This window comes from Antedon mediterranea, chromosome 3 (assembly GCF_964355755.1).
Source record: "Antedon mediterranea chromosome 3, ecAntMedi1.1, whole genome shotgun sequence".
In the NCBI taxonomy this organism is placed as follows: Eukaryota; Metazoa; Echinodermata; class Crinoidea; order Comatulida; family Antedonidae; genus Antedon; species Antedon mediterranea.
This window is the reverse complement of record NC_092672.1, coordinates 24,565,527-24,589,523: the sequence shown is the minus strand read 5'-3', so window position 1 is coordinate 24,589,523 and position 23,997 is coordinate 24,565,527. Positions and strand designations below refer to the sequence as shown.

Below are 23,997 nucleotides of genomic sequence, written 5' to 3'. Positions count from 1 at the left end.
ACTCAAGTAATTTTACCTATGATTTGCTTGTCATTGGTTAATTAGAAATTTTCAAAATTTGCTATACAAAGCACAACAACCACCAAAAAATATGAAATTGTTCATAATATTATCATGTTAATAATATGGGCTCATGTTTTGGTATATTTGCTCTAATTTTAGGTTATAAAACCCATTTTGCCAAAAATTGTCATTAAATCTTAATATATTATTCATTATTCATTTTATAAGGTAGGCGTGCTTTGCTCGTGGACACTCTAGTATAAATTAACTTAATATAATAATAATTTTGACATTGGCCTGTTTTGTGCTCTTCTGTTTTTTGTTTTATATTTTAAGAAATGACAAAAATAATTTAAAGTTAGCTTGAGATACTGTACTGTCAGTGTAAATATATTCTTTAGCTAAACATACAAGGCTACTGTACAAATAAGATTTTGGAGTCAGATGAAATGTAAAAATAAATCTAGTGATTATCCTTCTGTAATGTATCATAAAATTGCTTCAATTCTACTGTTTTATGACAAGGCTTCATAATTTAATGAACTTTTTCACTCTTTAACGTTTGTGATTCACAAGGGTTGCCTGAATGTCCGCATCTGCTGGATTACAACTTAGATAGTCTTCAATTATAATATCCATTAATTGTTTTAAATTTACTTGAAAGCATCAATGTTTAAAAAAGTTATAGGATACAATGAAATAAGTTTTTATTCTTAAAAACATGTAACACAGGACCCTTAGATTGCTATCCGACCGTCTTAATCATCAAGCTACAACTCTATTCTCAATTCTTAATTGTCCCAATGTTGAGAAATGCCAATTTATGTCTATTGTTCCGTTATCCTTTAAATTATATACAGGATCTTGAGTTAATAAAGATTTTAATCAAAATTTACAATTTAATTTGTGCTACTATGTTAAGGCGACTTCTATTATATTACAGTAGTTAAATTTTCAATAACCGATTATTAATCTTTTAAATATTTAATTTTGTATATTTATGTATAGGTCCCTTATACTAATTTTGAACATCAAGAGACTTTTTAATAAGCTTGTACAAATGTTTTACTTGGTGCAATATTTTTTTGTATTTTGTTGTTTTAATTTACAGTATGTCTATTGCTCTTTACCCCTTTAGCACCTAAAGCGCCCAGAACCACCCTGCGTATTACTAACTAAACATCGCTTATGCAAATAGAAGGCACAAAAGTTGATGTCAAATTCTAAAAGGGGATTTTCAAGCTTTACGTCACTGTTTTTCGTTAGTTGCTAGGCTTCGCAGAACGAGAGCTACATCGTGTTTAAAACTTAAAAGCCAGGGCGGTTATAGTAATTGTTTTGCCTGACCATGTGCTTTTTTCTGTTTATTTATTTATTTATTTCGTTTTCTTTTAGTATGGTAGCCCTCTCAGTAATAAAATAAAACTGCTCTTCCGAGGGGCCCTACGGCACATTTAAACAAAATTTGAAAACAACTTAAACTAAACTTAAACTAAAACTTAAACTAAAACTAAACTTCAATGCATGTTCTCATTATTATTATACTTTTATACCATATTTAAATATATTTCACTGGAACCATCCTAGACCACCGGCAACAATAAATGAATCTTAACAAGTGATTTAAAACGGTTATAATTGTTTTGTTTTCTTAATTCATAAGGTAGGCCATTCCAGAGTGAACTTCCATAATAAACAAAACTACGTTTGTATATTTCGAGGTTACATCTGGGCAAATACAACAGATTATTTTTCATAGTTTCTGGTTTGAATATTGTGTACACTACTAATATATTGCAAAACATCACATAAGTATGAAGGTACAGATTCTTGTAAACATCTAAATATTGTACAAATTGTATGATATTCAATTCTTGTCTTAATTGTTAGCCAACCTAAATCATAATGCATTTGTCTAACAGGAGTTCGAATATCAGCACCTAGTATTAATCGTGCAGCTCTATTTTGTACCCTTTGCAATTTTAAAATATGGGCGTTTGAACCAGTACCCCAGACTGTTGAACAATAGTCAATATGTGATAAAAATAGAGCATTGTATAATCTTTTAATAATTTTAAGAGATGTAAAACTTTTCAATCTATAAAATAGATGTAGAATTTTTGATAGTTTTGCACATATAGAATCAATATGTACTTTCCATGAGAGTTGTTCATCAAATGTAAGTCCCAAATATATAAACGTTTCAACTTTCTCAATCGGAATGTTATCAAAAATTACTGTTTCATCTGTTGTTTTATTAACACGTGCATGAGTACCAAAAAGCATGTATTTGGTTTTATCAATGTTTAGAGTTAATTTATGTTTATCTAACCATTGTTTTACATTTTCCAACTGTTCAGTTAAAACTGTTGTAAGCTCTTCATTTGATTTACATGCATAAAAAAGCGCAGTGTCGTCTGCATAGAGGACTGTTTTACAAATCCCATCAACACTATCATGTAAGTCATTTATGTATAAAATAAACAACAAAGGGCCAAGAATTGAGCTGTTCTGTATCTGTTTATTGGTCGAATGAATAAATGAAATGAAATAAAATAACAAACATTTAAAAACTGTGTTGTACAATTCAAGTTCTCATTTTAGCATTGAATGATGAAATCTTTTACTCACATCAAAAATATTGTGTTTTATGTGTATAAGATCATGCCTGCACAAACGTGAAGTACATTTGCTAATACAAACAGTTGATTACAAGTTTTAATATGATGATTTTGAGAATTTTATTTTATACAAATAACAAGTGTTGTTCATAATTATTTCAGAATAAAATTATTCATACTATTTTGGCATATTATTACACATTTAATGATCAATTCTGGTTTTTTTTAAAACATTTTTAGAATGTATTACTATTCAATTACTGTATAAGTAAAATGAAGAGTGAAATTTCAGATTAACATATAATGAATAATAATGAATGTATGACTTATTTTGAACATTTTGCGCCATGCAGGCATATCTGATTGCAGTTTTCAGTACTGCCCACTTGAGCAGCAACATGTAATGCTGTATGACCATTCTATTGAATATATTAAACATTAACCATATTACAAAACATACAGTACAACATGTAATACGTAATAAAATAAAATGATTAAATATCTTATAGTTTTATACAACATCCTTATTGAATAATAAATGTTTATCTTGCATTCTGATCTACTTGTCCTATTTTCCCACAACAATGTCTTCAGTTAATTTTCGAAACAATATTTTTTTAAATATTGTTTTATAAAGCATGTACAATTTATTGTTTTGTGTGAGCTATTCCAATTTGTTTTACATTTGAAAATATACATTATGCTTCTATCGGTTAATAAAATAATTGCTTCTTACTTATGGCATTTTGTTTGTTCTATATGCATAGATAGAATATTGGTCAAAATAAATATAAGGCCAAAGAAAATAAATAAAGCAAAACTATTTTGGGAAAAAAATAGCAGAAAAAATATTTGACATTCTTTTTAATTATGATTTGGTCCTCCTAATCCTATTATTAAAAATAGGCATACATATCATACATAACATACCTTATACTATAAAGTAAAAACATAACTTTATTGGAGATAATATTGATGAAAATGTACAGAATAATGGAATGCTATATGATAATAATGAAATTTGTCTCACAATAAAACTTTATAAATCGTACTGAACATTTATTTAAATTAAAAATGTCCTCATTGTTTGTATATAATCCTGTTTTACTGTTTCACTATTGTTGTAATATCCTGTAATTATCACACTTCTCACACAAATTATTAGTTACAAAGTGACAGGTTATTCCGAAGTGATACAAACTTGTAATAAAGTGCATTGTTTATTACAAAGTGTGACAGTATATATCTTCTTTATATGATACTTCATAATTGTTTTCATCATCATTGTGTTCATTATACTATACATGCTATACCTTTTCATCTATGTTGTCAGAGAATATGACTAAAAAAATCACCATCTTCGGTAAGGCTTTAAAGAGATTATACCTTAGACATTAAATCTGTTTCTTGTGTTGGATATTTTATGTGGGCATTTTAATTCATAGAAACAATTCTGCTTTGCTATGTATCAAATTTGTTATCTATTGTTTGATAACAAATTGAATGCTTGAATTATATGTAATTAGCATTGGTTATAGACAGAGTTGTACAATTGGAATCTTGTAGACAATCAATTGATTGTGCTAAGTGCTGCTTATTATCTAGCCTACTTTTTGCACATAAACAAAAATACATAATAGATGTATGTAATTATTTGTTTAATAATTCATGGGATTAACAAAAAATGAATGAATGAAAACTACTATATAAGAAATTGTTTTCCTTTCATTTATAGATTAAACAATTTAGTATAATTCAAAATAATATTGAAGAGCGAGGTTCACCGTCGTAATTTAGAACTATAGAGCAATGCATTATGTAGAAATTTAAATGTGGCTTACAGTACACAAGAATTGTTGGCTACACTAGTGTGTACCTTTATCAATGTATTGTTAAACTAATTTAATTGCCTTGTCATTTGCAAATTCTTGATTATAATCACAATAATGTTAGTGTAATAAGCTTCAATCGATTAAAGCAATTTTTTCTCATAAACTGTTTAACACAAAAAAAACCCCAAAATTAGCTAGAATACTGTAGATTTTGAAAAGCCAAATAATATTGTATATTAGTCCATAAAAATTTAAATGTTGTATTTGTAGATTGTTGAAAGCCCTAAAATAGCTAAATTTAACCAAGATATATGAGTAACAAGCCAATAGAATTTAATACTGTAGGCTTGAATTTAATTCCTAAACCAAAAGATTTAAAATTATAACAATGGTTCCAACTAACATTTAACACAAGGCTGTAGGAGCAACTCAAATAATTTTAATGATATGCTGCCATTGGTTAAATTTAAACAACTTAGGATCTTCAAAATTATACAGAACAATATACCACCAAAAATATGAAATTTCGCTTCGCTCGCGTACCATCTAGGTCGTGCCCACAGATGGTTCTCGAATACACAGTCATTTCAGCGTAAAAAATGTACGTACCGCAGGACTATAGTACATTGTCATTTACAGAAACGAATAATAGACATGATGATATATGTAAAATTATCACCCTGGGAATTAGGCCTCCTCTTAAAAATGAGTTCAATTTTTTTATCTGAACTCATTTAAACAAACCCAATTTGTGTTTTGTATATAACATTAGAGTTGAGGGATGGGGAAGAAGATGGGAAGAACAATTTTTAAATATATTCTCTATCCACTCAGTAACGAAATATTGTTTTAAATGTTTTATAGGCCTATTAATAATATACCACTAAACACAGTAAAATATTTACGATTTATAATGCTTTTTTAAAATTTTCCGTGTTATAGTCGACCGAAATAGTAAAGTACATGTAACGATACACTACTACGACGTTTATATTTTTTATAATTATTAATTCCTATAGAAAAAACATCCGGGATCCCACCGATATCACGGTCGGGATCCCGCCGGGATCTCGCCGTGATCCCGATATTTTCGACCGAAATTTTTGGTCGGGAATTTCGGTCGAAAATATCGGGATCCCGATTGACGTCCCGATCTTTTGGGAATCCCGATTACCCATCCATATCGGGATTTTTATCGGGATTCACGAAAAATCGGGATTTTTGGTCGGGAATTTCGGTCGAAAATACCGGGATCTCGAACGACGTCCCGATTTTTGGGATTTCCCGATTACCCATCCCGTATCGGGATTTTCATCGGGATTCACGAAAAATCGGGATTTTTGGTCGGGAATTTCGGTCGAAAATATCGGGATCCCGGACGACGTCCCGATCTTTTGGGAATCCCGATTACTCATTCCGTATCGGGATTTTCATCGTGATTTTTATCGGGATTCACGAAAAATCGGGATTTTTGGTCGGGAATTTCGGTCGATCATCGGTGAAATTGTAATCGGGATAATGCGCAAAAACGAACGGGATTTTTAACCGGGATATCGATCGGGATCCCGCCAAGAACCCCGATCGATACCCCGGTTAAAATTCGTTTTTGTGCATTATCCCGATTAAAATTTCGCCAAAAAATCGAGATGTAAATTTAAGACGACTATGCCGAATACATTTAATCCCGCCAAAATTTAGACTTATAAATAGAAAATCCTGGTCGGTACTCCCGTTCTGAAATACTGTGATTCTACCGAACTCTTTACGCCATGAAGGAAAGACATCTAGAAATTAAAAGAAATCTGTTATAAAAGTAAATATACAAATTTCATTACGGTAATATTTTGCTTAAATCTTACACTAAAATGATGATTAAACTGATTCATTGTTATCGGTAGTAATTGGCAACATTTTGGTTGTCTGATATTTTTTTCTTTTATTTCAGAATAAAATATGTGATAAGTTTTTTGTTTTACTAACAATGTCCATTATTTATTCTAAATAATTATTTGTATTAATATCGTAAATGATTGAACACCGATCTGCCGATGTAGGATAATATGTCATAGTAATACAATATAGCCAAAAAATATGAGATTTTCAAAACCCTCTGCAATACTCATCCGGCATTATTATCAGTGTTCCATCTTTTACGATTTGTTGTTTATGATTTAATAACGAGTTAAAACAACACTTTGGAGTTTTTTTATATTATTGAATAGGTTTTCATTGTTTTTACGATATTGGATGACCAAGTTGAGTTTTGTTAACTTGTTGAGGGTATTAGGCTATAGGAAAGACAGTAATTTGTAACAGACGGTAAGTTATTATTTGATTAGGGTTAATGTTGGTTTTGCTTTGAATTGAGTTATTTTTGTTTTAAATACATGTACCAGCAGTATTAATTCTAAAGACAGTTTACTTTATGTACCACACCTTTTGCTGGGCCGCCACGGCTACTTTGATCGTTATATAGTTAATTACATTATTATATCATTATTTAACACCTCATCTTTAGTAATACTAACAACGAGTTGATTTCTTATCGTATTATTATCATCACACTTACCTTACTATGTTTACGTTTTACACCATACCTTTCGATTAACATGTTTATGACCAAGTTGAGTTGCTTTAATATTTTGAGGGTATTACGCTATTGGTTTACCAGCTGATGAGTGCAATATGCACTCCTGCATAGACAATGCATGTTTCGTTTTATGCAGGAGATCCAATCCGTATCCGGATATTCACCCCCTGGACATTTACCCCCCGGACAACTACCCCCCGGACAACCACCACCTGGACCACTACCCCCTTAGAACAACTACCCCTTTAGGACAACTACCCCCGGACAAATACCCCCCCCCCCGGACAACTACCCCCTGGACAACTACCCCCTTAGGACAACAACCCCCTTAGGACAACAACCCCCTTAGGACAACTACCCCCTGGACAACTACCCCCCGGACAATTACCCCCTAGGAACAATTACCCCCCGGACAATTACCCCCCGGACAATTACCCCCGGACAATTACCACCCGGACAATTACCACCCAGAAAACTATCCCTTTAGAACACCCTAACCACCCAGACCATTCAACAACCTGACTCTGCAACTATTAATTAATAACTATATTTTAATTCGTTACTTTGACGAATTACTATTCATTATTGTAAACAAAAGTAAAAGATTGAACATAAATATAGCCTGGTGGTATAAACTGAAGATTGTCACACATGATCATAGGATAGGATTTTTGCGTCAGGACAATGCTTCGATAACCACTGGTCTTAAAAGAATTAATTTTTGTCTCAAATTTGTCATATATGTATTTTTGTACACTTGAAGAATAATATCACTTTTGATATTTGACCTCAATGTTCACTCACCGAATAAACGTCGATCTTTAAATAAATTCCCCTCAAATAAACGGTGAACATGTCACTCCCATGAAACATCATATGGAATAATCGGCGTCTATTTCCATTAGATTATACCCCCTCCCATTGAATAAACAACTTTCTTCCAATAAATGTCCACCTAAAAACCACCTAAACAATAAACAGCCCAGGCCGTTTTTTCAATAAATACGGTACTTTAAATCTAGCACATCTAGGGTCTAGCGTGCTGTTAAACAGAATAATCGGTTAAAAACGGGTGTTTCGAAACTAGAGACCCGAGACCAGAGACCCGAGACCCAATACGAAAAGGGAGACCTAAATATACGAAAAGGGAGACCCACGTACGAAAAGGGAGACCCCACTATACGAAAAGGGAGACCCCACTATACGAAAAGGGAGACCCTAATATACGAAAAGAGAGACCTAAATATACGAAAAGGGAGACCAAATATACGAAAAGGGAGACCCAAATATACGAAATGGGAGACCTAAATATACGAAAAGGGAGACCCACTATAAGAAAAGGGAGACCCCACTATACGAAAAGAGAGACCACACTATACGAAAAGGGAGACCCTAATATACGAAATATAGGTCTCCCTTTTCGTATTGGGTCTCGTGTCAGGTCTCTGGTCTCGGGTCTCTAGTTTCGAAACACCCGTTAAAAACAGATGATTTCATTTTTACAGAAACCGGTCCTATATATTTGTCTACTTTTGGATTGGGGGGGGGGGGGGTAGTTGATCGGAGGGTAGTTGACCGGGGGGTAGTTATCCTAAGGGGGTAGTTGTCCTAAGGGGGTGGTTGTCCGGGGGGTTGTTATCCTAAGGGGGTAGTTGTCCTAAGGGGGTAGTTGCCCGGGGGGTAGTTGTCCGGGGGGGTAGTTGTCCTAAGGGGGTAGTTGTCCGGGTGGTAAACATCCGGGGGGTAACTGTCTAGGGGGTAGGTGTCCTAGAACCGATCCAATCAATAGCCACCTCCCTAACTGTAAGGATCGAAACAGCCATAACATCATCGATAATATTTCCAATTAATAAATTCTCAGTAATTAATGTAAAACAACACTTTTTAAAAAGTAATTTTCGAACATTTTCTAAACAAATTAAATGAAGGTGATGATATGGTTGTCCTGGGATAAACCCATTTCAATTTCAAAAAGTGTTTTTCATCTAATGTTGTTTTTGCAATGACTCCTACAAATATAACGAAAAGCGCAATATATTATATATAGGCCTAATCAGATACGTATGTGTTTTTTTGTTTACCGTTTATACGTTTACAGTTAGTAATTACATTTCTTTTAAAAACAATAATCCTTCAAATTCTAAATAGATAGCCTATAGGCCTAAGTATAACTTACCTTAGAAAATATTTTGCCCCTTTACAATCATAAATATTCTGATCGTGTTATTTATAGGCCTAGTTTACCCATTCATTTATAGGTCTAGTAGTAGGCTAACCTAACTTGCCTGTTCCTTCTTCATCATCATTCATCGGATCCTCAATTTTTCCGAATTAGGCCTAGCCTAGGCTATAGATATGGATAGGAATAGGCCTACTACTACTAGGCCTATTAGTACTTCTCATCTGCCTGTTTACTCCAAGTTCAAGTCCTTTTTAATTTTACACAAAGCAATATTCATAATATTATATTAAGTATGGTGGTGTAGGCCTACGATAAACATTTATTAATATGCACAAAATAGTTTTCCCATTGTGTCTGGAGAGACCAAAATAACAATACTGTAATATATAGACCTATTAAAGCTTAGTATCAAAGGCCTAGTATCAAATAGGCGGAGGGAGGAGGCCTACGACGCACGGGAGCGGGGCCGGTTCCCGGGGACCGGTTGTAGGCTAGACTACTGATGATGAGGAAGGAGAGGAGGCAGGCTAAAATACTGTACTTTTTTGACTTGCAATAATTATATGCTACACAAATATGAGCTTCTAGTAGGCCATCGGGTGAAAATCCTATCGTTCAATCCCGTTCCAGTCTCATTAGCCTAAAAAAACTCTACATGATAATTATGTTAATAATATTTTAAAAGTAATAACACAAAGTTTCACCTAAAAAACGTATCATATAACAAGGAAATCACATTTCAACGTCAGTATTTGAAAATTTTTTTACATTGTGTTGACCCATGACCTTTTCCACACGAAACTCTTTTAGCCAAAAAATGTTTTTTTTTCATTGAGGTTTTATTCATTAAATAAAATATTTATTCACAAAAACTACATTGAAGAAGCTCAGTGATATTTAGTATATTAATTATAACAGAAAACTTGATAATAAAACAGTATTATCGTAATTTTAGTACAACAATTGTTAACGATTTGGTGAATATGGACGCGTGACATGAACTGTGCACACAACAGCATGGCTTCGATTGATGAAAGCCACGTTTGTGATCTTCAAATAAAATGTTGTTTTCACCATGAAAACATTACTGATAAAACGGCATTTCCAATTACGGAAGTTCGATTTTATAAGGTTGTTGCTTGTACCAAGTTATGGGTAAACTTAGATGGTACCTGTAAAGATATTGCTAATAAACTAGTATCCGAGCTAGGCCTAGATATTCTTAATGCGTCATATGAAGACATAATAACAAAGCATCCATATTTTGGATTTCATCACCATTGTTATCGTAAATACATCAACACAAGAACGATAGAATTGGTAAGTTTAACACATTCACTAGCCTATGTATCATTTGTAAGAAGGCACAGAAGCAGATTAGAAAAAATTACAAAACCTGCAACCAGAAATTGAGAAAGGCTCTCACAGATGATGCAGGTAAGAGCCTTTTAAAACAATTAATACAATTTTTTGTACGTGGTATAGATTATGTACATATATAACTTATTAACCATTTTTTTATGCTGTATATTTAAAGGATTCCTAAGAGCAGCTGCTGAAATGAAAAATGACCAAGAAATGTTAAAGGACATACACGGAAAGAGCTGTGCTTGCATTGAAGTGAGGTACCATGACTCATGCTACAGGGAATATATAAAAATTGTGCACCGAAAGAAACATATTCATGCAAAGTATGTTTAATTTTATTTATGTTAAGTTATTGTATGTAAGCCTTATTATTATACATATTATTATTACTGTATATATTAATTTGATATATATCATATACCAACCAAGAGATTTGTCATTATTTGTTCAGGTCTTCAACAAAGTCATTTTTTGATGAACATAAAAAAGGCTACAATGTGTTTTGTGAAACAATTATTAAAGAAAGAATGAAAACCGGTCAAGAAATCATCAGATTAAGTAAACTTCAGAAGTATTCAAGAAGAAGAAGAGGAACATATTAATTTGGGATATGTAAGGTACTGTATGCAGTTTGATTAATTTTCTTACCTTACAATGGAACATATGCGTAATAATGATATTGTTAATTTAATTTACCTTCACAATAAGTTATAGCTTCTAATGCAATATTTTGTTTTATAACAGGTCAGATTTACTAAAAGCAAAACTCGAAAAAGATTTTCCAGAGCTTGTATTCCATTTACCAAGTAGAAGGTTAGTAATTACAAATTGTAGATATATAGATGGTAACCCATAAAAAATTGGAATGCTTTTTTTTTTAACAATTTGAATGTATGTATACTATATTATAATAAAGTAATTATACTTTTTTTGGCATTTTTTAGGAATGAGGCAACCATGGTTTATTTTGCTGACATATCCACAGGCTCTTTTGCTGAGCAATTTTTGGAATCAGAAGAGAGTACTGACCTGTCATCAGATGCATCTGTTAATCCTGATATATCTACCACTACAAATAAAGAGGAAAGATATCATTTGCAAGATGAATCACGAACAATTCACTTAGCAGGTAAACCATATTGTATAATTGTTTTAGACAACATATGAATTCATTAAAATAATAGCCTATTTAATGGTAACTTTATTTGTCTTTACAGGCCTGATTTTAAAGAATGCAATCAAGACATCAGAGTCAATGGACTATAAGTGGCCTCCACGAGCAAGTGATATTAACAATGTAGTTATGAGTGACATCATTCCATTCCACCTTTTTAATATCTTGGCAATATGTACCAACACAGTACAGGAACACATTGATCCATCGATGGCAAGTGTTCCAGAAGAAATCCGAAATAAACTTGAGGCAATCTGTCAAGACATTGTGTACTTAGCTTCAAGAGGCAGGCGACAAACACCAAAATCCTTAGCACTTGGTCTTACTGTTAGGCATATGACTGGTTCCACGCACCTCTTAGATATATTAAGTAAATTTGGACATTGTAGCTCTCCAGACACTATTGTTTCATACGAAACAAGTCTTGCGATGTTTCGATTGTCCACTGCTAATGCTGTTCCGGATGGTTTCAGGCGTGGGGAACTTGTTACTATGGTTTGGGACAACATTGATTTTAATGAAGAAACCACAAGTGGCCAAGGCACAACATGATGAAATGATTTTATTCTATTTTTATATTAAGTTGCCATGAGAAAAACCAATTTCAAATCTTTCGTTGATGAACTTATTGACAATAAAGTTATCTTGTATCTTGTAAATCTAAACATTAAAATTTAGTTGAAATGTGTTGTGGTCTTAATTAAATGGTTTAATTTTCAAAAGTATTGATAGAAATAAAGAAATAATTCAAATGCTTTTAGAATTATATATATAACGTGTATTTGATGGCAGACACTCGTTTATAATTGTAAATTAAATAAACTACAGTAATTTAACTTATGACGCGACTTGACTTAGCCTGACGCGTTTTACCTTGACAGTGACGCAATTAGATTTTAATTGACGCGATCTAACGAGTCGGGACGTAACAACGTACAATTACCACGGTACTCGTCCACGCTTTTTGCCTGTTACTTCAGCGGGATGTTTTTAATCTTTCGGGCTAGCGATGGTCTTTTATCAAGATAATTGTGCTTATGTGATACGGTATTTTGGTGAAAAAGTTCAAATTATTACTTAAAACATGTTAATAGATTGATCTATGACAATTTTTTGTATACTAAAGAGGTTGGAGCGAAAAGTGTTTTCTAGTGGCTTTTTTTTCTTCACCCGATGGCCTATTAGCTTAGGCCTACATCAACTTACATAAGTAGGCCTATAGACAGACACTCGGCCTAGTTAGTAGTATTTAGTATTTAGGACTAGGCCTAGAGAAAGTAGTTAGTACTAGTATAGCCTTAGGCCTACATCACCCTACATAAAGGCCTGTGCACACCGAACGCGAAGCCGCGAAGCGTCATGCGTCACGCGTCATTCGACGGATCGCTTTGAAAGTTGAATTGTCATGCGTCTATTAGTTTTTCTTGTCGGTTCCCACTAAACGCGTCACGATCTGCTGATTCGTCGCGATTGCTAGGCCTAGGAGATAGTGGGTTGGCCAATACAATGCTACATTTAAAATAATCAGAGAAGATGACTCTGAAGTATTTCCTACGTAAGTTTAACCAGAGAAGAGTTAAATTAAAATGTAATTTAACTCTTCCCTGGTTACACCAATCACAGTGTTTGGTTTTGGTGGGAAAATGTTATCCTTTTCCAAAGCTTGAAATGTGCATGATTGTATGTATATATCACAAGGACAGAAGAAGATGTATCCAATATCAATACAGTTACAAGAATTAAAGCATTTATTGCATGTTGATTACACGTACATGTGATCTGCTGACTGTATTTATTAGAGGTGTTACAAATATCTTTCAACAGAGGTTATTATAACCATATAAAACATTTCATATAAACACGAACTGGGAATCTTCATGGGTTTGTCACTTTCAAATATAAACTATAGGCCTATATATTAATGTAAAGTTTTCACATTCATTTTCTAATTATTATTAAATATTATATTATTCATGACAAAACATACAGTTTTTTTCTCATTTGATTAAATGTAATAAATATCCCAAACTCATAATTACACTGTATATTATCTTATTACTTTTTTTTCACATAAATACACTTATGTAAATAGTGAATCATTGTTTTTAAAGGTATCATTAAATAATTAATCATTACACTGTATATTATCTTATGACTTTTTCACATAAATACACTTATGTAAATAGTGAATCATTGTTTTTAAAGGTATCATTAAATAATTAATCATTACACTGTATATTATCTTATGACTTTTTCACATAAATACACTTATTGAAATAGTGAATCATTGTTTTTAAAGGTATAATTAAATATCAACCAGATTTTCTTTTTTACTACTCCTGAATACTTTCGCAAAATAATATCAAAATAATAAATTTAAAATGTATCATCCCAAAAAAAATGAAAATTGAAGAAATATTATTATTGTTAAAAGTGAATAACTAACCCTAAAGTGTTATACTGTATTACACACAACGAAAATGTTTTAAATTATATTTTCAGGAAGACAATATATCTTGTCCAAAAAATGTCACTAAACTTAAAAATGTATTGTCCCATAGAATCATGAAAAATGAAGATGATTAAAATCAAATTTGAATAGGCCATTTTGTAGTTTTAACAAAGTTAATCACTTACATAGAAAAAAAAACCCAAAAAACTTATGTTTTCACTTATAAAATGAAAAAAATTCCATTAGCTGGCAGCCAATTTGACTATTTTTTTAGTATTGGAGTATAACAAAACATACATATTATATTTCCATGTGTTCTCTATTGCTAAAAAAAGACATTCAGTTCAGCTTTCCTTCTATAACCACTTAATAAATACTAGTTACAGTCCAACTTCTCCTTAATCTCTTCCATTTTCTATAAAAAAAAAAATGAAACAAGTATTAATAAATTGCTATAGTAAGGCATATTGCTCAAATCATTTTTTCTGGCCTATGTATGTCACCAACTGACATACCCATTTGAAAAAAGTCTATACAAACCTGTATCAGCCTCATAATTGCCAGTCCACGTTTTTGAGGAGCAATTGCTCTTAATTCCATGGCAATAATATACTGGCCGCTTAAACTACTAGCTTGGTCATTGGTGGAGTTTGTAACGCTGGTAATAGCCTGAAGGATCCCATTTATCAATGTTCATCTAATTGACATAAAAGAAACAAAAACAACAGTATTTATGTATTAATATTACTACTACTAGGCCTAGGCCTATCCTAGCCTTACAACACTAAATCAACTAAATATTAGGCCTATAAATATTAATTAATAATAATAAGTAGGCTAGGCCTAGCTCATAGTAGACTAGTGGGGATTAGTAAGTATTATGTAGGCCTATAAGTACTACTTGGCATGGCCTAGCCTACTAGGGTATATGTAGCCTAGGCTAGGTAGGCCTAGCTAGGCCCTAGTATTGCCTAAACCTAGGTAGGCCTAGGCCTAGGCTAGAAATAGGCTTGCCAACTCACTTTACAAATTGATCTCTGACGCGTTTTAGGCCTAGTTTTTCTGGCATTTTTCTACACAGATGTTTGTCTGAAATTATTGTCTTCATGCATTAATCCTTATGTTTCTGTCTGTGTATGACTTACTTCCCTTATCGTAAAGACAAGAAGGGTAAGTATTTCCATAAAGACCTCGCTCGTCAGCCACCATTTTTTTGCCGTCGGTGTCGTCGATGAGAGATATTCCTGACTTCTGATTGGTTGACGAACGCAAACCGCGCTCGCGACGCCTCAAAAAGTTGACCAAGGTTCAACTTTTGAAAATTCGCGTGCGAAGCCTTCGCTGCTGTCGTTTTCAACGCGTTGAAGTTGAAATTCGACTATCGTACACTGTTCGCTTGTATGTTCACACTGGAAGCGTCCGTCGCCTGCCGCGTGCGTCACTTTTTAACGCGAAATTCGCGGCTTCGCGTTTGGTGTGCACCGGCCTTAAGTAGGCCTAGGCCTACAGACACTTTCTTAGGCCTAGCTAGGCCTAGCTAGTACGTAGTATTTAGCCTAGGGCTAGCTAGGCCTAATTATAGTTTAGTAGCTGAGTGTACCCTTACATTTATTTCGCCATTTTTTTCCTAACATTCACTGTTCTATAAATTACTAATTACCATAAAATATTACAGGCAACAAACGTAACAACATGTTCACCCCACATACATACATAGGCCTACATGTTTCATTTTGAGAACTTTTTTTGATGAGTCATCATGCCATGACACACGTGTGTTGCTGCTGAAGAAGGAAGGGTGGGCGACTCTACATTCTATGACCTGGATCTTGAGAAGTACGTACCTGGGAAATGACTGCAATGACTTATATTAATTAATCCAATTTTTAACATTGTTTTATTGTAGCCCTACATTTTAATCTTTTTATTAATGCCTCTTGCCATTTTTATGCCATTATTATGTTTTGTTGTCGTTTTTAGGGCCCTGTCACGCCAAAATCAGTCCGGGCCAAAATCAGTCCGGGGGATCGGACCATTTATGACTGCCAAAACCTGTCCGGCCGGACCAATTTTGGCCGCCAAAACTGGTCCGGCCTGGATAAAATCGGTCCGGGCAGCGATTTTTTTTTTCGTACATAAGTTGGGGACCCCCTCATGAAACGTCACAAAATAAACATGAATAATTCATCAGTTAAATTTGTTGTTCCGTGTGCACCCAAGCGTATAGCAACAAGAAGTGATTACACGCACAACTAAACTGCGATACGATTCTTTCTAGAGTAGGCCTAGGATTCTAGGTCAATTCACGTGATTGCCTTCGCGCACTCTTCTTAATCTTCACACACACACCACTATGCAAAATGTGTCGAGGCTAATCGACAGCTAGGCAAGATATTAAATTAATTGGACATAGCCCAAAGAAAGCTTAGACCCACAAGAATAAAAAATGTGTATAATTTGTGTACTGTAATTTTTTAATTCTGCTATTTTATTATCAAACAATATGCATGTACTCAAAGGAACTTTAAAAATGCGCGTATGTGAACACATGAGATGGGAAGATTAGACCCACGAGAATAAAAAATGTATTTTTGTGTAATGTTATTGTTTAATTTTGCTGACTTATACCTAACACACACACACACACACCCACACAGCTACTACTAGAATAATAGACATGGGTTTAGAGACTAATAATTAGGCCTAATAGTATTAATAGAAACTATAATTTTAATACGTAATTCTTTAGTAATAAATTATATTAAAAACACCTTAAACTAAAGGCTGATTATTTCGACAATTCACACAAAACGCCGCTATTCTTTTATGAAATCCCACGCGGCATTGAATTGGACAATGAATTGAACAACTGATTGACCAATCAGAGCAGCGGAAAGCGTTCCAAAAGTTGAACAATCAGAGCACTGAAAAGTGACGTAATCAGAGCATTAGAAAAATTGTTCCAAATTTGTCATTTTGACCAATCAGAACACTGAAAAGTGACGTAATTAATATGTGACTTAAACAAGTTTTTCACAACACAAACAATGATGAGATTTTGTCCAGAGACTAACATGCGACAACATGTTTTTACAAATCCTCTAGACTTATTATTATTAATTTCAAGGCGAATTCTGGTAGTAGCTGTATTCAACTCGAACGTGTACTTGCATTAAAGGTAAGAGCGAAATTGATTTCATGCTTGAAATCGGCATTTAAAGTGTTGATAACTTGTTTGGCCTAGGCCTAACCTAGCCATACATAGTCAATAGAAACTATGCCATGGCCTAGCAAATGTGTTTGTATGGGTGCCGACGCTAATTCTTGTTGGCGGTAGTCTGCTCTGTGTGTGGTAAAATGCATTTGCTATTATTACTTATCCCCCTAATTACCAGTAGGCCTACATATATTTCATAAAGTATTAACAATAACGCATGCCTTTATAGGTTAGTTAGGGTTAGATAGTGTCACTCGACACTTACTTTAATTAATGTATTTACTATATAGCCTAGGGCCTAGCTAGTAGGCTAGATAGAAAGACCTCTAGGTAGGCCTAGATCTTTTTTGGTTGCCATGAATTGTAAGTCAAACCATGGGCCTGTAAGGGCTAGGCCCTAGTAAGATGCTACCTACTTAGGGCTCCCTGTTATTTATTTTCTTCAAAACTTATCTACTACAGTAGTTTAGACTAGGCCTAGGCTTAGATTAGTATTTATCGTAGAACCATCCCATAGTAAATAAATTTAGTTTAAAGTAATTAAGCTATTCTTTAAAGTTTAATTTATTTAATATTTTAACAATCCTACTACTAGTTAGACTAGCCTATGTACCCTGTAATAGATTTTAGGCCTAAACATAATTTTAAACTATAAAAAACTAAATGTGTGCTGTGTATCAGAATAGCATCCATGGGAAACAGACTATAAAGCCTTGTTCACATGTCAACCCTTTTAATTGATAGATAAACAATTTAACTTTTATTATAATGATTGTTTAATTAAGTGTAGGCTTCAACTCTTTGATCTAAAGCATTCGTTTAATTAGGCAATCAACTGTATTTGTGGATTTAGATAAGATTCTCAAATAATTTGATTGCATTAAAGGAAGTGCTCAGGGATCAAAGAGTTGATACATACACTGTTTAATAAACAAAGATTATTCAATTTACTCTTTATGTTGTAATTCTTTATATAGTTTTTTTAATTGAAAAATTCATTCATATGTAATATTTTCTTAATTTAATTTAGATAAAATAGTTTGTTCTTAGTAGATATGTTTTAATGCTATATGTAATTCATTTTATTAATATTTTACATTTAAAGTCTTGGTCTACTATTAATTATTACTTGAGAAATTTTAACCCACAGATATTTTATTTTATTTAGATTTGATTTTCTTTTATTTACAGCCATTTACTACAACTGCACGGTGCACAGTGGCATTATACGGGTAAAATTTTCTTTTTTCACATACTTTACTTACATATGTTTTTGCCTTTGATCAGTTTTTTTAGTTTTGCAGGTGTTCAATAGACAGTACAGTATGTTCAGACCAACTTTTCGGCGCAGTGAAGAGGGTGCCTTAATTCTTGAAGATACATCTGCTGCTGTAGTATTTAACAGCTTGAGAAAACGACCAACTGGCAAGTGTCTAACTCCTGATGATGTACGGCAAGATGCCTTGAAGGAGGTGTGCAGGCTGGGTGGAAACACCAAAGATGAATGTGATGTGTTGGGCTGCTACAAGTTTCAGCATAGTAAATACAGTGGACAAACATTCAAGTGGATGGTCGAAAATGTACTGGAATATGCAGTATGTTTTGTTATTAAAATGGCTAATGAAATTCCAAGTACAAGTTCACTTAGTATTAACAAATTCAACTTTAAGAGGTACTTGGAGTCTTTCCCAGAAGGCAAAGAAGCCATAGCAATGAAAGAAATAAAACGCTGCAGGAAATGCCCAACTAGACAGACATCGTACATACCTGTTGGTATTAAGCTACAAAAGGTTGAGGATGTCACAGATGAAACACTTTCTGGTACTGATGTCTTTGATGCTTCTTTGCAACCATCAACCTCATATGCACCAGGTGAGACTTATTCCATATTTGTGTTTTTTGTGCATTTTCTAAATTAATAATTTTAGGTTTTGCATTTTTAGTGCCTGTGTATGTTGTAGGCTTGCTGGGTTTACGTTTTTTTTTATGCATTCATTTATACTCAATCATAAAATCGTGTTGTTTAAATACATTGCTTTATAGCATACTGTAGATAGCGAATGAAAGTAGTTTACTGCTAAATATTCTTTAATTTTCCGTCTTACAGCTCAACCAAATACATCTTATGAACCTGTTAGTACTATGCCATACACTACAATAACTATCAAACAGAGTGAAGGTAGTTTATTTCAGTGTAATTTTAATTATTTTGTTTGATTTTTAAAACTAGAAAATGAAAATTACATAATGTAGTTTCATTAATTATACAATTTTGTTTTGGTTTTTCTTGCAGATTGTCTCATACCAGATAAATGGAAGAAGAACTTGCCCGAGATCGATCAGCAGTGGATTTCAAAAACCTTATTCAAGAAATCGAAGAAGGGGACCGCAGAGTTGGATTCAACTAAACTCAAACAACTTTGGTATTATCCACCTCAACCGGATCCGCTCAACAAAAACATACCCATGGCCAACAGTTACTTCGGTCATCGTCTTCTTCTTTGGTTGCCCCGCAAGACTTGGCAGGTCAAGCTGGTCTGCCCTCGGCCAGAATGCAAGAGCTATCCACTAACATCAGGCGGCCTCCATGGAATCGTTCGTCCGGTCCTGGATTTAGACTGCCACTACTTTCTTGCAACAGAGCAACTGAGGTGCTCTAATTGCAAACAAAGACAAATTGGCTGGAGTGAAAACATTTTAAAGCAACTTGATTTAGCACATCGCCTTCAGTTTCCTGTTGTACTTTCGTATCACTTGGCCTGCGACAACCGGGTCCTGCAGCTTCTAAAGTACCGCGGTCTCGGTAACAGTCCATCACAGCTTCGCCAACAAGTCTTAGAACAACACACAAGGCGGTGGAATGAGAGAGTGGCTCTCTACTTAGAAAATTGCAAGAAGTTCTGTGGTTCTCGTGATGATTATGTCATTGCTGCTTCTAAATTTGATGAGGTGTCTAAAATGATTCCTGTTCCCTCTGTCCAATGGTTCCTTACCATCTACTGCAACGAAGTAATGGGAAGAATCGACGAACTCAAGGCTTCTATCACATCGACGTTCGGAAGAGTGTTGAAGATTGACTCGACCAAAAGTGTAAATAATTTATAAACAATACTATTTCTGCAATTTACTTTTAATTATTTGAATTTTTTTTTTTTTGCAGATTGTGGGGAAGCTTTCTTCCTAATAAATTTGTTTGGGTTTTTTTGCAGATTGTAAGGAAGCTAGCCGGTCGTGCATGTGGAACAGGAGCGTGGGCAACAAACGTCGGAAATGAGTACGGCCAGGTGCTCATTACAGTCCTGACTGCTGCAGAAGGATGTGGCTTAAACAACATGACAAACGGCATCATTAACCGATATGCTTTGGCAGGCGTACCTCCTCCCGAGATTCTCTACGTCGACCGTGACTGCTGCGGTCATTCAAGCATAAGGAAGATGTTCAGCGCCTGGCCTGACATGAAAATTCGTCTGGACATCTGGCACTTCATGAGGAGAATTGCTGCAGCTTGTTCAACAGAATCACATCAGTTGTATCCGATATTTCTCAAACGTCTTTCCGCTTGCATTTTTGAGTGGAGCGCTGACGATGTTGAACTTCTGAAGCTCGCCAAGCGTGAACAGCTCATTGCAAGCAAGAAGCATTCCAACCCAACAGACGACATCATATTGAAAAACATCAGCAAGAAGGAGTATGCTTTACATTGTCGCAGGACAACACGAATGACTCGCGAGACTGCCAACCTAATCCGAGAGCTGCTGACTTCCCTCGATGGTGAAGAAGGCCGTGACACAATGGGCGTCCCACTCTTAGACTCTGAACAGACCTGGGATATCTGGAGCTCACAAGAGCGACACATCGCCTGCATCCAGGATCCAGAAGGCATCCCGCTCTACACAAAAACCAGTGAGATGCTTAAGGGTGGAGTTACCTTGCCAGTATATCGTTGCGCAAGAGGCTCCACTTCTTTGGAATCGTTTCATCTTCACCTTAACAGGTTTATTCCAGGTACAGTATTACTTTTTATTTGGTATCTACCAAATCTTCAAACCGATCTACAGATTTTTGTATTATTTCATTATTATGGATGTTTTATTTTTTTCTCAGGTGAGCGTGCTAGCGACTTACATTTCCAAGCTTACCTGATGGATGGACTTGTTCGATGGAATGCAAACCGTGCACTAGCCGCTACCCAGTCTGGAGGACCCATCTCCAGTACATATAGTGGACTGCATCAGCATGCTCTCAACATACTGGCAGAGCAAGTGATTGGCAAAAAAGTGTACAAAAGTTTTATCATTCCAAACAAGTACACTGGAGAACTCATCGGAGTGGAGTACCTGTACAACCAGTCGAACAAAGTGCTCGAAACTCAATTTCCTGTCAAAACAGATACCATTTATGATGAAGACTTTGATGAAGAAATTTACACTTTTGATGTTGATGAAGGGTATGATGACAAGACTCAACCAGACTACAAACCACCTAAGCGTTGTTTTGAACCTCGAAATGCTAAAGAACCCTCACCACCCCAGCTGGAGCCCTTGCCTTCATGTGACGATAATGATGATGATGGTCAAGGAAAAGCAGCCCTTTTTGACACAGTGAGTTAAATTTGTATCATTAGGTTCTACCTCACAAATTTTGTTTCTGTTTTGAAATACAATGCACGAGTCTGATTATATATTTTGTTTTCATATTTTACAATTTAGGAACTTGAGGATTCCACTGGACCGGACAACATTCCAGGCTACGCCAAAGTTGAAGCCCTGGCAGACTACCTTATGCAGTTTAAGGAAGACAGTGGAGTGATAAGTCAAAGTCATGCTGAACATGTCGCAAAGTTGTGGAACAACCTGGATGCTTATGACAAAACCATTAAGCGCAAAGCACGGCATCAAGATTACCTGACGAAAGGCAGGTTCAAGAAAAGTAAAACTACTTCCGTAATACCTGGTGTCGAAAGCACTCGACGGTAAGGCAGTTTCCAGCGTTTTTTACTTTGTTGCATGATGTGTCTTAAATCTAACTTGTTTCTTCGGTTTTTTTTAAAAAAGATGCTTCTTAGGTCAGAACACCGGGCCAGCTCAGTGGCCGGACTGCAATCGATATATGGAGTGCATTATTACAAAACTATGTGAAGCGTATCCATCTACCGTATCTATCGAAGGTAAACGTTTCCAGCGCTGGCCGCTCATTACCAAAGGCTACAAGAACATTCGTCGGAAAGTGCTGTCGAATGGACACCTGATGTTGTTTGCTAAGCTTCAGTTGATGGAGATAAATCGTACGACACTCATCCAGTGGTGAGTTTTTACTTGTTATTGATTGTTATTTTACGCTACAGTAAATACATTAAAGTTTTTAAATACTGTGTTTGATTTATTTTCAACAGGTACAACAGAACGTCAAAGAAGCAAGAGCGGCAAGTGTTGGAATCTGGCATCTCGGCAACAATACCCAAACTTGTCTCTGATAAAACCCTACTTGAACCTTTAACCAAGCCAGCGGTGCTAAACGTTCATACAAGCGCTCCATCTTTCACATTTGTCCTACCAAAAAACACTTCCGGCCTAGCGACTCTAGGAAACAGACCGTCGATCCCAGTTCCTGGCGAGATAGCAAAACCACCACCGTCAGTCCCTGAGGCTAGCAGTACTCGTATTCCTAGAACTACCCTCTTGTACAGAAAACGAGTGGCTAAAGACATATCGGAAGGGAAACCGATCAAAATATACAAACCAAGAACGTCTGCGATTGTGTGCTCAAAGTGTAAGCAACCAAGATTAAATAAGAACCACACTCAGTACTATGGAAATTGGTATTGTGCTGCAACATCTGATGTGACTTTTAAAGAATGGAAATCGGCTATGGTTGCCATCCGTCGCCTTCGTCAAGAGAGGAAAAAAAAGCAGCAAAAAGAATGATTCCAAATGATTGTTGTAGCCATGGATAGTTTTTATACTGTTTCGTATATCTTCAATTTTTATTTGTTCTGTGATTTTATATTCACTTTTTACAAAATATTTGTATTTTATGCAATTTGGCCATTGGGCCACCATATCTAATGGTATTCTGAATGTGCAGTAAAGTTAATAATAATAATAAAAAAAAAAAGTTTTTAATGCTGCCAAATCCAAAGAGCAATGATTAATGTTGTAAATTATTTTGTAATTTTTATAAATTACATTCAGTTTTAATTATTACATTATAATTTACATTATATCATTCATTGCACTTTGTATTTGAAGGTCCCAAGCCCTTACAAAAAAAGCAGAGGGGAAACTTTTGCAGTTGAGTGTACATTAAATGGTGAATTCTATATTCTTGTCAAGACTATTTCCTTAGTAGTGTAAATTCTCAACTATTTTATATTTATTTCAAGAGCAATTCCACTACAATTCATTTTGATGTGAATCAAATAATTCATTCCACCAATTCTAATAATATATTTTGATAATAACTCATACTATAGAGGTTATTATCCAGTAACCTTCAGTTACTCCTCTTACAGTTACACATATCCTATGATACCATGTGGCCTAGAAAAAAAGCCCCAGA

At 34.6% G+C, this 23,997-nt stretch overlaps 3 protein-coding genes and 1 long non-coding RNA gene across 4 annotated transcripts; 3 read left to right on the top strand and 1 right to left on the bottom strand.

The window, feature by feature from the left end:
- The first annotated feature begins 10,184 nt into the window (after nt 1-10,184).
- Nucleotides 10,185-12,492, top strand: LOC140043738 (uncharacterized). The gene is made up of 5 exons (XM_072088219.1): nt 10,185-10,548; nt 10,766-10,919; nt 11,341-11,409; nt 11,541-11,725; nt 11,814-12,492. The coding sequence occupies exons 2-5, from the start codon at nt 10,789-10,791 to the stop codon at nt 12,320-12,322; spliced, it is 894 nt and encodes a 297-aa protein (XP_071944320.1). The 5' UTR covers nt 10,185-10,548; nt 10,766-10,788; the 3' UTR covers nt 12,323-12,492.
- Nucleotides 12,493-14,113: 1,621 nt separating this feature from the next.
- LOC140043737 (uncharacterized) lies at nt 14,114-15,693 on the bottom strand. The gene is made up of 3 exons (XR_011844382.1): nt 15,245-15,693; nt 14,763-14,919; nt 14,114-14,637 (listed from the first exon to the last, which is right to left on the bottom strand). It is a non-coding gene; the product is annotated as an uncharacterized lncRNA (long non-coding RNA).
- A 3,019-nt stretch (nt 15,694-18,712) lies between these two features.
- LOC140044191 (uncharacterized) lies at nt 18,713-20,544 on the top strand. The gene is made up of 3 exons (XM_072088668.1): nt 18,713-19,311; nt 19,547-19,618; nt 19,733-20,544. Exons 1-3 carry the CDS (start codon nt 18,765-18,767, stop codon nt 20,542-20,544), a joined length of 1,431 nt encoding a protein of 476 aa, XP_071944769.1. The 5' UTR covers nt 18,713-18,764.
- Nucleotides 20,545-20,592: 48 nt separating this feature from the next.
- LOC140045055 (uncharacterized) lies at nt 20,593-23,555 on the top strand. Its single transcript, XM_072089786.1, has 5 exons — nt 20,593-21,444; nt 21,544-22,040; nt 22,149-22,411; nt 22,494-22,742; nt 22,832-23,555. The coding sequence occupies exons 1-5, from the start codon at nt 20,772-20,774 to the stop codon at nt 23,361-23,363; spliced, it is 2,214 nt and encodes a 737-aa protein (XP_071945887.1). The 5' UTR covers nt 20,593-20,771; the 3' UTR covers nt 23,364-23,555.
- Nucleotides 23,556-23,997: the final 442 nt, after the last annotated feature.